At 38.2% G+C, this 14,373-nt stretch overlaps 1 protein-coding gene across 1 annotated transcript in view; it reads right to left on the reverse strand.

Annotated features, from left to right (window-relative positions):
• The window catches only part of LOC124716983 (zinc finger FYVE domain-containing protein 1-like), a 100,137-nt gene extending 87,931 nt beyond the window's left edge, over positions 1 to 12,206 (reverse strand). The window contains exons 1-3 of the mRNA XM_047243587.1: positions 11,563 to 12,206; positions 4,452 to 4,736; positions 2,858 to 3,086 (exon numbers count right to left, since the gene is read on the reverse strand). Coding sequence (XP_047099543.1) covers positions 2,858 to 3,086; positions 4,452 to 4,736; positions 11,563 to 11,829 — 781 coding nt within the window. The 5' untranslated portion in view covers positions 11,830 to 12,206. The remainder of the gene's footprint in view (positions 1 to 2,857; positions 3,087 to 4,451; positions 4,737 to 11,562) is intronic.
• Positions 12,207 to 14,373: the final 2,167 nt, after the last annotated feature.

The raw sequence follows: 14,373 nt of genomic DNA on the forward strand, positions 1-14,373 counted from the left end.
ATGACTTGACTGTGTCAAGCAGCACACTTGTAATACTGTATCCGAACAATACAGGTTTGATCTTCCTACTCATCCACATTAACTACATTTTTTCCACATTTAGGGCTAGCTGCCATTCATCACACCAACTGGAAATTTTGTCTAAATGATCTTGTATCTTCCCACAGTTGCTCAACTTCGATACCTTACCTTACACTATGACATCATCAGCAAACAACTGCAGACAGCTGCCCACCATGTCCACCAAATCATTTATGTATATAGAGAACAACAGCGCTCCTATTGCACTTCCCTGCATTCCGTTGCTTGAATTCACGAGTTGCTCAGATCCTATGGGTGGGACCAAGCCGACCAACTGCAACAGAGCTCAGACTTTACACTGAGCAATTATCAACTATTCTGCTATCTTAAGGTGTCTCTCATTAGTCAATTAGTAGAAAATAATAATATATGTTTAAGTAAACTATATAGGATAATATTTTAAGATGTAAAGACTAAAATAAATAATTATTATGCAAGTCACTGTTCTCAGGCTGCAAACTGTACAGTCAAAGAGTAGTTGTCAGTGTCGAGTGTCGCGGGCAGCAACAGGCCGATTGCAGATTTAATCATGGGCACTGTGTCAGCAGGACTTGCTGGTTTCCTACAGGTACTGACAACCGTATACCTCAAAAAAAAAAAAATTGGCCACGTGCAAGTAGGCCTCACACTGACGGTTCCATACAAGCTTAATTACGTATACAGATCCAGGGAATAGAGAATCTAGACGGTTTTTGACTGTTGTCAATATTGACACCTGCAAGACACCAATCCTAAGAATTCCAAGACTTTTGAGAATATTTCAATTTTAAGTTAAAATTTTTAACATATCACAAAAAAATATTTTTTGCATCTGATACAATTAGAAATTAACAATTTTAGGATTTTTTCCTTTACTTGTGCTGTATAACTTTGCTTCTTGCCAAATTTCATGACCCTATGTCAAAGGAAAGTACCATATATGCTTTGATAAATGAGTTGAAACAACGCCCCGGGAGTAGACAACATTCCATTAGAACTACTGATGGTCTTGGGGGAGACAGTCCTGACAAAACTCTACCATCTGGTGTGCAAGATGTACGAGACAGGCGAAATACACTCAGACTTCAAGAAGAGTATAATAATTCCAATCCCAAAGAAAGCAGGTGTTGACAGATGTGAAAATTACCAAACTATCAGTTTAATAAGTCACAGCTGCAAAATACTAACGCAAATTATTTACAGACAAATGCAAAAACTGGTAGAAGCTGACCTCCGGGAACACCAGTTTGGATTCTGTAGAAACATTGGAACAACGTTTCTAGCATTTGTAGACTTAGAGAAAGCTTTTGACAATGTTGACTGGAATACTCTCTTTCAAATTCTAAAGGTAGCAGGGGTAAAATATAGGGAGCGAAAGGCTATTTACAATTTGTACAGAAACCAGATGGCAGTTATAAGAGTCGAGGGACATGAGAGGGAAGCAGTGGTTGGGAAGGGAGTGAGACAGGGTTGTAGCCTCTCCCAGATGTTATTCAATCTGTATATTGAGTAAGCAGTAAAGGAAACAAAAGAAAAGTTCGGAGTAGGTATTAAAATCCATGGAGAAGAAATAAAAACTTTGAGGTTTGCTGATGACATTGTAATTCTGTCAGAGACAGCAAAGGATCTGGAAGAGCAGCTGAACGGAATGGACAGTGTCTTGAAAAGAGGGTATAAGATGAACATCAACAAAAGCAAAATGAGGATAATGGAGTGTAGTCGAATTAAGTTGGGTGATGCTGAGGGAATTAGATTAGGAAACGAGACACTTAAAGTAGTAAATGATGTTTGCTATTTGGGGAGCAAAATAACTGATGATGGTCGAAGTAGAGAGGATATAAAATGTAGACTGGCAATGGCAAGGAAAGGGTTTCTGAAGAAGAGAAATTTGTTACCATCAAGTATAGATTTAAGTGTCAGGAAGTCGTTTCTGAAAATATTTGTATGGAGTGAAGCCATGTATGGAAGTGAAACATGGACAAATAATAGTTTGGACAGTAAGAGAATAGAAGCTTTTGAAATGTGGTGCTGCAGAAGAATGCTGAAGATTAGGTGGGTAGATGACATAACTAATGAGGAGGTATTGAATAGAATTGGGGAGAAGAGAAATTTGTGGCACAACTTGACCAGAAGAAGGAATCGGTTGGTAGGATATATTCTGAGGCATAAAGGGATCACCAGTTTAGTACTGGAGGGCAGCACGGAGGATAAAAATTGCAGAGGGAGACCAAGAAATGAACACACTAAGCAGATTCAGAAGGATGTAGGTTGCAGTAAGTACTGGGAGATGATGAAGCTTGCACAGGATAGAGTAGCATGGAGAGCTGCATCAAACCAGTCTCAGGGCTGAAGACCACAACAACAACAACAAATAAGTTTGGAAGTATCAAAATTATGTGATATAAATTATCTTATCTTTTGATTACAGTGACATAGAAGATGAAATTTTTTACACTATCGAGGGACCATATACCTTAGTATGTGACAAATTTCAGCTTGGAACATCTATCCATTTCTGAGAAGAAGGAATCTTAACAGTCAAAGAGACAGACAGATGGAGAAACAGACAGACAACAAAGAGATTCTACAAGGGTACCATATTTACCAATAGAGGTATGGAACACTAAAATGTGTTGACGCCAGCTTTACCTTTTTGTTTTTACTGAAAAATCTACTTAACATAGTACTCGTATTTGCTTATACAAGCAACTAAATGTTGCATATTTCTAAGCACATCTCTTGTCTCAGCAGCACTGAGGTGACGATACATTGAGTCTTACAGAGTTCTGAAACTCACTCTGCTGCAGGGGCCTGGTGTGTCGAGTTTCATGGAAGATGATGACAGACGGTCCCAGGGAGGGCATCGACGCTCCCCCCAGGGCGCGCAGCTTCCCACTGACCGCCTGGAGGGCGGCGGAAAAGTGCTGCGAGTAGGCACGCGATGCGGAGCCCAGGAAGACTAGCATGTCGCTGTGCAGGCGCTCGGCCCGCGTCCGGAAGATCACAATGTCCGAGACAGCCAGCACCTGTGGAGAACCGCGATTTGCCTCAACAGTACACACTGCTCACTACATGTATGTAATTAAATTTCGTGACAGTGCTCCTAGTCTGGTTAAACTTCAAAACGGACATTTAATTTGTGTATGAATTTAGTTTTAGAAGGAGAAAACATTGGGCAAAAACACATTACTCTGATGGACTACTGTCACTACTTACCTCACTGGCAGTCCAAGCATACTCATATTTTTAACAAGTTCACACCACTGCTGCAACAATTTTATATAATAGCCTCTTAATAAGAAATCTCTTCACCCTGTGCAATCACACTTTATTACTATATGTGGCTCGTGACTAGTTCACTCATTCACACATTGTATTCCATAAATATCACAATGGAGGAGTCTTCATTAAATAATTCTTATTCCACGCTTCTGCAGAAGAAATATTTTTTTGACCTCAGAAGATTGTTTCAGAAGATTACACAATGAATTCAATATTTGCAGAGTATACTAACAATCCTGTCAGTATGTCAACACGATGAGAGCCACTTCCAAGTACAAATACAGAACTGAGTATTTCTGGTTAACTTACTCGTGAAGTTAATCTGCATCTGCATGCCTAGGAACTTTAAATGTGGAAGTGCACATAGTGTATGCAACTGATCACTGCTTATAGCATCTGTTACGTAATTATTATTTGTTCTGTATTACACAGGCTGTTTGCTTTGAACCAGTTGTAAGCCTGTTGCATTAGTCTTTGTTATTTCACGAACTAGTACAGATACAGTACCATATAAAGATGGCTTGGAACCAGGCACTAAAAAATGTCAATAATGATTGAAGCAACACAGTGATTTAGTATAGGGCTAGTAAGTCATTTGTCCAAGATTAATTTTGCTTGTATCTATGAATTGTCAGTTACTACAGTGATAAACATATATATTAACAAAGAGAGGACAGGACAGGACAGACAGACAGCCTTGTTGAAAGAACCATTGTGTTTTGTGTTGGAATTGAGAGTGAAATGATGTTTATACCAAAGCATAATTAGTAACTGGTGCTCCTGGAGACCAGAAGAAGAAGATCAAGTACAAATAGTTCTCAGGTTATTAATTAACATACACAAACCTAGGATCCAATCAATTTACATCCAAAGTTAAGCATTTAAAATATCAAGTAATTCTGCGTATCATATGAAGTAGTTCAGTTTCTTGGTGATATTCATTGGTTTGCTTTTCCAATTAAAAAATTTGAAAATCTCAAACTTAATTTTTGGCACTGTCAAACAATGACAATAAAAATTGTGTCAAGCAATCAGATGGTTGCATTAGACTACTACACTGTAAAAGTTTGATTAAAAAAAGTATGAGAAAGCATAAAATGTCGTCATACCTTAAGGAGGAGTCGTGTTCTCCTGTTTTCATCCATGCCTGATCCTCCCAGTAGCCCCTCCGTATCGAGGCAGATGGCAGTGCCGGAAGGCTCTAGAGCTGCCCACACCCCCATCGTGCAGGAGTCCTGTCCTTCCGACGTCCGAAATGCTTCTCGGCCACAGAAGAAGGTGTGGTTTAACGTGTGAGATTTGCCATCTCCGGCATTTCCCAGGACAGACACTACCTTCAGTCTTGCCTGAGGACCACAACCTAATCTGCCGGCCAACTGTTCGGCGGACGTCACCTAACAGACAATTTTTGCAATGAAAAGCAATCTGAGCAGCCATGGCATACAATAAGAAAAGGAAATATCTTAACAGAACAAGTTTGAAAACAAACATGAAAATCAATTGCAATAAGACTGAAGTATTTATAAACAAATAGAAAATGCAAAATCAAATTTTTAGATGAAACTGCCAAAGCTTTCAAGATCAAAACTGATGTAAGACAAGGAGGTGGACTGTGCCCACTGCTCAATTGTGTAGTGCAAAAGTTAATCAGGGAAAATAAGAAAAAGTAATTTTAAGGAATCATAGCTGGGAGAAAAAGGAATAATCAGAGAACTAATTGATGGGCTTCTGAAGGTGACCTTGCTATTTTAGCTGAATCTATACAAGATGCTATAATGCAGATGAATTTCCTGCAAGAGAGCTTCGAAATCAAGACTATGTATAGCTTCTGGGGGAAATAAACAGAGTATATGACAGATATGAAGGAGGAACCGAAATACAGGGAAGCTGATTATGGAAGAATAAAAATGGCTACAAAATTTAAATATACGACCAAATGCTTTGGAGAAAGAAGCTAACTTACCAAGGGCAAGGAAAACGGAAGTGGCTTCTCGATTAACAGAAAACCTGTATAACAAGAAATTTTTATGCATAAATAAAATAAAATGCAAATGTCGTGTGACTAGGGCCACCCATCGGGTAGACCGTTCGCCGGGTGCAAGTCTTTCGATTTGATGCCCCTTTGGTGACTTGCGCATCTATGGGGATGAAATGATGACTATTAGGACAACACAACACCAGTCCCTGAGTGGAGAAAATCTCTGACCCAGCCGGGAATCGAACCCGGGCCCTTACGACTGACAGTCTGTCCCACTGACCACTCAGCTAGTGACGGCGTCTGCATAACTGCTAAATTCTGACACTACGACACTGTCTATAGACCAGAATGCCTTTATGCTGTAGAATGACTTTATGCTGCAGAATGCCTTTTGTTACAGACAGACAATTAGGTGTAACAGAAAAGAAAAAAAGGACAATAATCAGGGAACTCTTGTGACCAAAATATGACAAAGGGAAAGGGCTATTAGGAAGTAATAAAGAAATTTATGGAAGAACTGAACAAATATTAGACACAATGAGGAAGAGTTGTGTTCTATGGAAAAAAGAACTTTTAATTTTCCTTGATAGAAACCCAAAAAACATCAATGACATAGGTCAAAGACATTAAAACAGAAAACGGAAATAACAGAGGAAGAAATACAAGAAAGAAAACGTTCAGGGCAAAAGTAAAAAGTTTCATGGGCTTCCAGCATAAAACAAAGGAAGAGTCTAATCCTATATGGGCAGAAGAAAGAAAGAGAGGAGAGAAGAAAGAAGACATAATTATTTTATGTGGTTCTCAGTAGGAAAAAATAGTGGTGTAATCAACACATTGAAATGAAGATAGTACAAATTACCAATGGGGCCTTGGAACCCTTTGATGAAGTTTTGTACTTGAGGAAGTTGTGCACAATGACTGGACTAACAGAGAAAAAAAAACAGGACACTAAAAAAGGCTGAAAATGTTTTTCATTAAATAAATAAGATTCTCCAAAACCAAGCTTGTCATGTGTCTGAAAATGAAAATGTATCAAAAGTGTATCTTACAAGTTTTATAAGTGGAACTAAGATCTTTTCTTGAATATCGAAGCCAGTTTTATGCACAGTGTTTTGCAGTTACCTATTTTCATTCACTGTCTGAAATCATCCTTCCCATTGTTTGTATGTTGATTTTTATGTGTAATCTAGTTCGTTTATTTTTCAGTTACTTTACTTTTTGCTGATTTGTTTCTTAAATCTTCTACTGCAATTTGTAGCTTCCTCATATCTTCCTTGTTACCACAGTCTATCTAATTTTCTCTTTACAGTTTTATAATTTCTCTGTCATTCTACCAATAATTCTGTTTACTGTGGTTCTGTTTTTAACACCCAAAAACTGAGATGCATTTCTTCCTGATTTCACTCATTAATAGTTCCATTTCTATGTACGCTGCTTCATTAGAAACTAGTTTCCAGTGTCCAATTTTTGGGTATTTTTTGCTTAAGCATGTTCTGCTTATCATTGTTTCTATCTTGAAGAATATGTCTATTTCAGCAGTGTTAGTTTTTCGAAAATGGTCTCACTCAAATGTTATTTCTGGCTGTGTAAGTGTTTTTAGTGATTTAATTTTTCAGCTGGTCATAGGTCTTTTTTGTTGTATGTATTTTGTTGATATATTGTAGTTTCATCAGTTTGTTTATTCTATTACACCACATGTGTTTTTCATTGAAATCATATGTTATGATATCGCCAAAATATTTAAGTTTTATTACAAATTAACAATGCAGTCCCACGGCTATGTCACTAATTTTTGTACTTTGGCATCTGTAGACAATGACTTGATCTACATTTACATACATGCTCCACAAACCACTGTATGGTGCACAGTGGAAGGTATCTTTTACCATTGCTCGTCATTTCCTTTACTATTCCACTCACCCATGGAATGAAGCAAAAACGACTGACTGTACGCCTATGTATGAGCCATAATTTCTCTTATCTTGATTTCATGGTCCTTGCATGAAACGTATGCTGGCGGCAGTAGAATCATTCTACATTCAGCTGCAGATGGCAGCTCTCTAAATTTTCTCCGTTGTTTCACAAAAAGAAAGTTCGTCTTCCCTCCATGGATTCTCATTTGAGTTCATAGAGTATTTCCATAATACTCTCATGTTGACTGATTCCAAAGGTAACAAATCTAGCAGCATGCCTCTGAATTGCTCTGGTATCTTCCTTTAATCCGGTCTGATGATGAAACCTAACACTCCAGCAGTACTAACGAATGGGTCACACACATGTTCTATATGTAGTCTCCTTTATTGATCAACTACACTTTACTAGAATTCTCACAATAAAGCAAAGTTGACAATTCGTCTTTCCTACTACCGACCTTACATGTTCATTCCATTTCATATCTCTTAATGATGTTGCTGTGCCAAGCACGAAACTAGTCATACTGTATTAGAACAATAAATGATTTCTTTTTTGTTACATTTTTACACATTTAGAACAAGCTGCCATTCATCACACCAAATAGAAATTCTATCTAAGTCATCCTGTATCCTCACAGAGCTACTTGACATCAACATGTTCCCACACATTACAGTGTCATCAGCAAACAGTCCTAGATTGTTGCTCATCCTGTCTGTCATATCATTTACATAAATAATGAGAGCAGTCCTATAATAATCCCCTTGAGTGCTCCACAAAACACGTTTTTTTCTGATGAACAAACGCCATCCAGTACAACAAAGTGAGCTATATTGCTTAAGAAGTCTACAAGCCACTCACACACCTGAGAACCTACTCTTGTATGTTTGAACCTTCATTAACCAGCCACAGTGGGGTACCACGATTTCTGAAAATCTAGGAATATGGAATCTGCCTATTGGTCTTCATCTGTGCTTTGTGTGGAAAGAACGGAAATTCCCATGCATGATGTTTTCTAAATCCATGCCAATTTGTGGGCAGAAGTTTTTCTTTCTCAAGGAAATTTATTATATTAAACCTCAGAATAATCTCAGAATTCCACAAAAAACCAATGTTGCAGATACTGGATGGAGAGAACAGCAAAAATGGCTTGAAGTTGTTGTACTAAACTTAGTAAGTTCATCAAAAATTAATTTTAAATTTAAATATATGGTATATTAGTACAAAAACCATTCAAAAACAGACAGTTGCTAATTAAGCAATCAAGAGATTCTTATTGGGAATTTCTAGGGAGAGACAGAAAAACAAGCAAGTGACTCAGGGAATACACTGGATCGGAAGGCATACTTATTATTGTATTGAAAGCAGAATTAAGGTGGGTGGGATATGTGGTGAGCTAAATGGATGGTAGATGGGCTAGGGAAATTCTTTTCTAAACTTTAAGAGATAAGGAAATTTCTAAACTACTTCATGGAACCAGAATGAGATTTTCACTCTGCAGCGGAGTGTGCGCCGATATGAAACTTCCTGGCCGATTAAAACTGTGTGCCTGACCAACACTCAAACTCGGGACCTTTGCCTTTCGCGGGCAAGTGCTCTACCAACTGAGCTACCCAAGCATGACTCACGCCCGGTCCTCACAGCTTTACTTCTGCCAGTATCTCATCTCCCACCTTCCAAACTTTACAGAAGCTCTCCTGCGAACCATGCATAACTAGCACTCCTGAAAGAAAGGATATTGCGGAGACATGGCTTAGCCACAGCCTGGAGGATGTTTCCAGAATGGTTTTGTGATATCAAGAGCTGCAGTCTGGTTATAATTTTGGGGTGTTGTTGGTTTTTATTTTGTGGTATCGACAATTTCTGTTGAGCTATGTAGGTGTAGGGAAGTGACAGATTCCTGCGGATATTGTGAGTGTAGTGGAATGTGGGAATTTTGTGTTTCTTGTCGTCATTTTGTGTATTTAAATTTAGTTTGTTCCCACCCAAAAACTCCCAATTTCCCATGCTGATCCCGTTAGTTTGATTATATTTTTGGAGGGAGATGTGTTTCTTGTTTTTATATGTTGTTGTGTTTATGTAATGACGTCATAGGTGTCATATTGGAGACATTGAGAATGGTCATTTCCTCCATATTGGTGACGTCATGGGTCAAAGCAGATGTGTGGAATCGGACGCTTCTGTAATGTTTTATGATCTGCGTAAATAATTAACTTTTTATGATCTTTATTAAATGGTATGGCAAACTGCAGTTATGTAATGTGAGTGATGCTGTACTAACCTTAGGGAGATAACAGTCACTAGCTATACTATTTCTGTGAGTTCTATTGGAAAATTTGATACAAAAACAAAATTAAGCAACTGTTTTTCTTCCTCAGCTAACAGCTAACGATATGTCATACTCTTCTGCTGAGTGAATGAGAAAAATGAGACAAATTTAAGAAGAGGGAAACTACAAAAAGTACAAATAAAACAAACACCATGCAAAATGAATGTAGGGAAAATGGGGGAATGAATATATCAGAGCAAAGCCAAACTTTATTTCCTTACAAGAAACAAAGTTCTATTGGTAAAGGCACAGCCAGTGCATGAAAACCTCTACCAAATTCAGCACAAAAGGAAGTCTGTGTGGGTAAAGAACTGTTTGAAAGTTATGTTGGCAACATTTTATTCTCTGTAAAACCAATTGAAATTTCTGAGACAGATACAGAAGGGAACAAACTCATGAACTGAGAATCTGTTTTTAAAGAAGCACCTAATATAAAAAATACATACCACCTTTCTTAAAAATGAACTGAAATTTATTCGTTGTCAAAGCCTAGTGATACGGGGGAAGATCAACTAAAAAAAGGACAGATTTCCTAAAAAATTGTTGTATTTGGGAAATACAATATCTGCATTTCCCTCGATTCTCTCAATTATGTTATGCGAGCGACACACACATTATACAATTCTGTTTATTTCACATGGACTTAAAATAAAACTATTTAATTAATCTGTATTTCATTGTGACTGTGTAGGGAAAAAAAGCTTTATGTCTAAAGATTATTCAAGAACAGAAATACTTGATTATGTTTGAGAAGAGATTTCATACATTTTTTTTCTGTTACATGAGTGCCAGTTTTGTTTTTTTAATACTATTTGCGATGTGGTACAAGTAAACTACACAAAATACAAAGTAAAATTAAGCAAACCTGATCAGTAATAAGGTTATTTCACTGAAGCATAGCATTTACTTCATTTAAGTTTATTCACAATTAAAAAGACAAATGTGAAACTATCAACTAATAGTATGAGTGGCAGTGGAATGATCCGGGTGTACATGATACTGGTGTACATAAAAGGGAGGCAGCAGCATAATGGGCCAGCAATAAATGAGGGAAAATACTTCATGAATAGTGTCAAACACTTAAATGTCACACACTGAACTACAAACAAAATTTTGTTTTACTCACATTCATACAAATATGGTAAGGACAGTTCTGGTAGGACATAAATAATTTATTAGTAAAGGAGACCCCACACACAGTTCATTCTGCCACAGCTGGCAATATGTTCCCCACAAGTTGTCTTACAATTACCGATACTCCACAATTTGATGAGTTTTATGCCACACGTTTCAACTGCTGGCTGATACAAACAAGGACATTGATACATAATGTAATGCACCTTCAGTGTTACATTTAACGCTTATGTTTTTTTTACATATTCTGTAGACAAAACAAAACAAGAGGGGACAAATTCTTCAAGGCTTGTCATTCCTAGGAACATTTTTCCTCATTTCTGATTCACCCTGTACATAGAACATAGTATATAAGCCTACTATTATCATTAGCAACAGAAGACATACAAACATTCACTACTGTACATTATATAAAAAATTAGCGTCATTTTACTTCTATTTCTATCTACTTATTGTAAAAAGTACTATCTGACAGTAGTGGCACTGTGAGGTGTTTGATAAACAACTATCCATTGTGCTATATTTCATAAATAATGATTTCTTTACACACACACACACACACACACACACACTCTCTCTCTCTCTCTCTCTCTCTCTCTCTCTCTCTCTCTCTTTTCCACACACCTCCTGAATAACTGTAAGTCTACTGTAGACACATCACATGAACACATTTCTTTTTACCTGGGTCAAATGATGAAATGAGAAAACAAAAAGAGGATGATACAAAATTACAGATACTCTCACAAATTGATTGCCAGGAATATGCTTAAGAAACAACGCAAACACTGCTAACAGAAACTAACTGGTTTCTTCGGTTTTGTATTTAAACAGATCTTTTTTAAATAACGTAACTCAACATAACTCTCACCTGAAGATTTTCTTGGTCGTCGATGAGCAGGAAGCTGCTTCCGTTTGTGACATTATCGTCGTTCTGCGATCCTAATTTTAAGCTCGTAAACTGATTTGTGATGGTGACGCCGTCTGTTCCGGGATGATACAGTTTTATGCTATCATGGTTAACCGTGTTTTCCACTACCTGAGTTTCAGAGAGACTGTGATAAGACTGCATGATGGCCGGTAGCGGGCCTCGCCTTCCCTGTCGCGCCATCGACGGCTTATTTACAAACACATCCATGTGCCACCGTCAAAAACAATAGGCGGCTTGGCGTGCAAGCACTGTAACTTGCACAACAGAATTCCTGGCACGGAACCAGCCGCACCAAGGCACTTTCACTAGTGACGACACCTCTCGGTACTAACGCCACTAACTGACCACTTCTCAAGCACCATTGAGTTTCACGTCTTTCTGAACAGTCTAAGGCGCAGTAACAGTAAGTTCCACCTTATCAAATATTACTTTTATGTTGCGCAATAATTTGTCGCTAGTATCCTGTCACCTCGCGATTAAGCATCTTTAGATTGGTTTGGATACTTATGAAACTTCTGGTCACGATAGGCTAAACACTATCTTCGAATTAATTTAATAATCAAATTTCTTTATTTGCGACTTCTGTCCGATCATGTGTTTTTGAATAACTGTGGCGAGAAAAAATAAAATAACACGGTGTTTCAGATCGACATGAAAATCGACCGTAGTAGTGGATAAACAACGATATAAATCGCAATTTTTGTATTAAATGTTTCAAATGAGAAGCTAAGTGTGTACGCGAGAGTAATAAAAGATGAAATAAGACGAACTGATGTTTTCTGCAATATTGAAGCTTGTGAACTACTTTCAAGTGAAAATACACCCATTACCAATGCAGAGATGTGAGAACCTCAGGGCTGTTTTTGTACTGATGTGACATCATCAACTTATCTGTTGCGAACGTATTTCGCATTTTAGGGACATGTCTGCTTAAGTTCAGGAATACAAGACATATGGAATTTGCCATTAGCTATTTGAAGCTCATATTCAACAAAATGCTAAATATATTTCGCTATTCAAAGGAAGCTTTTCACCAGATAATGTAAACCAGCAGAAAGAAGACTGTGTCATGCCTGTGGATCATTCATGAGATGCTAACAAGAATTTTCGAGCTGTCAGCCAATCCAATCGGCATTTCCGCTCTCGCGCTATGGCGCCAAATCGAGCAATCGAATTCACTGATCGAGATGTGATTACACAACAGGTCTTGTCGTCGCGAATAGCATGCAGTTTCGTTACGTTTTGAATCTGACAATATTAATTGAATGACAATTTTCCACAAACATTTATATAACCTTACGAATATCTTTTGAGACTTTATTTAATGACCAACTAAAAAAATGAAAATGATAATATTTATGATCGTATTTACGGCTGAGATATACACAATAAAGTAAATCTGGTGAAGGTGCAAAGGCGAGCTAGACGGCCACAGCACGACCCTTTAATGACATCATCGAGATCAGGTAACTACGTGCAAACGTACGTCAGGGTATTCCATTAGGAAAACTTTGCGTATTTGGAGATAACGTTGTACGCGGAGGTAGATAATGCATTATTTTACGGTATCCTCTGCTTATTTGGTTTGTTTTGTTGTAGGGCGCAAAAACAACTAAGGTTACACGCGCCCATACCAGAACTTTAGGACACTAACACGGAAAAGGAGTTAAAAGCGACTACACGTTAAGCCCAATCGATGGGAGGAGAGAGAGCTAACAACAAGGACTTCCTTATGGAGGAAGGTCCACAAAATACGATGTACATGCAACAGAGGTCCAGCACTAAAGATTAAATGTCCTTCGCCATATTGCTACGACGGATAAAAAGTAAAGCCAGGTTCAACAAAAGCGCCGCCACAGCTAGTGGCATACTGCAGTCGCATTGCAGCTGGATGTGTGAACTCGCAGTTTTTAGTGGCGCAACTTAAGAAACGCAACTTTTGTCATACCACAAAATGTTCAGCTTGGTTGTACTTTGTTGTTCCACTTTCCTACCATCATAGAGCCCTGGCGACAGTACTGCGAAACACGCGCATTCTGTCGCCGTTATCGTGCAGTAATTGCTGCTGTACTCCATTCGATTTCGATGTGCTTTTGTTTTATTTCTGAAAAAAGTGAAAACAGTGGTCGGCAGGTACACTTTCACAGCTTTTAGAACCACAAGAATAGCAGCTGATGTGTGATATTGCCGGCCGGGGTGGCCGAGCCGTGCTAGGCGCTACAGTCTGGAACCGCGCGACCGCTACGGTCGCAGGTTTGAATCCTGCCTCGGGCATGGATGTATGTGATGTCCTTAGGTTAGTTAGGTTTAAGTAGTTCTAAGTTCTAGGGGACTGATGACCTCAGAAGTTAAGTCCCATAGTGCTCAGAGCCATTTGAACCATTTTTTTGTGATATTCTCCAGCAGCGTGCGCGCGCGCGAGTGTGTGTGTGTGTGTGTGTGTGTGTGTGTGTGTGTGTGAGCAATATTTACAAACCAATGACATATCCCACGAAGGAATAAATAAATAAAGTTTATACATGTGACCAAAAAGGCGAGTCGTATGAAGTTCGTAATTTGTGAGACCAAGCATTGTATAAATTGTGGATTATATGCAGGAAATAGCTCCAGAGTGCGATGTGACAGCTGTTAAACTAAACATTAGTTATTCGAAATGCCTATATCAACAGATATAGTAAGATTCTGAAATCTTGGAAGAGTGGTGCGTCTGCATATGATATTTACGAGTACATGCCAGCTGTTAGTCAGTTT

This window comes from Schistocerca piceifrons, chromosome 9 (assembly GCF_021461385.2).
Source record: "Schistocerca piceifrons isolate TAMUIC-IGC-003096 chromosome 9, iqSchPice1.1, whole genome shotgun sequence".
NCBI classification, from domain to species: Eukaryota; Metazoa; Arthropoda; class Insecta; order Orthoptera; family Acrididae; genus Schistocerca; species Schistocerca piceifrons.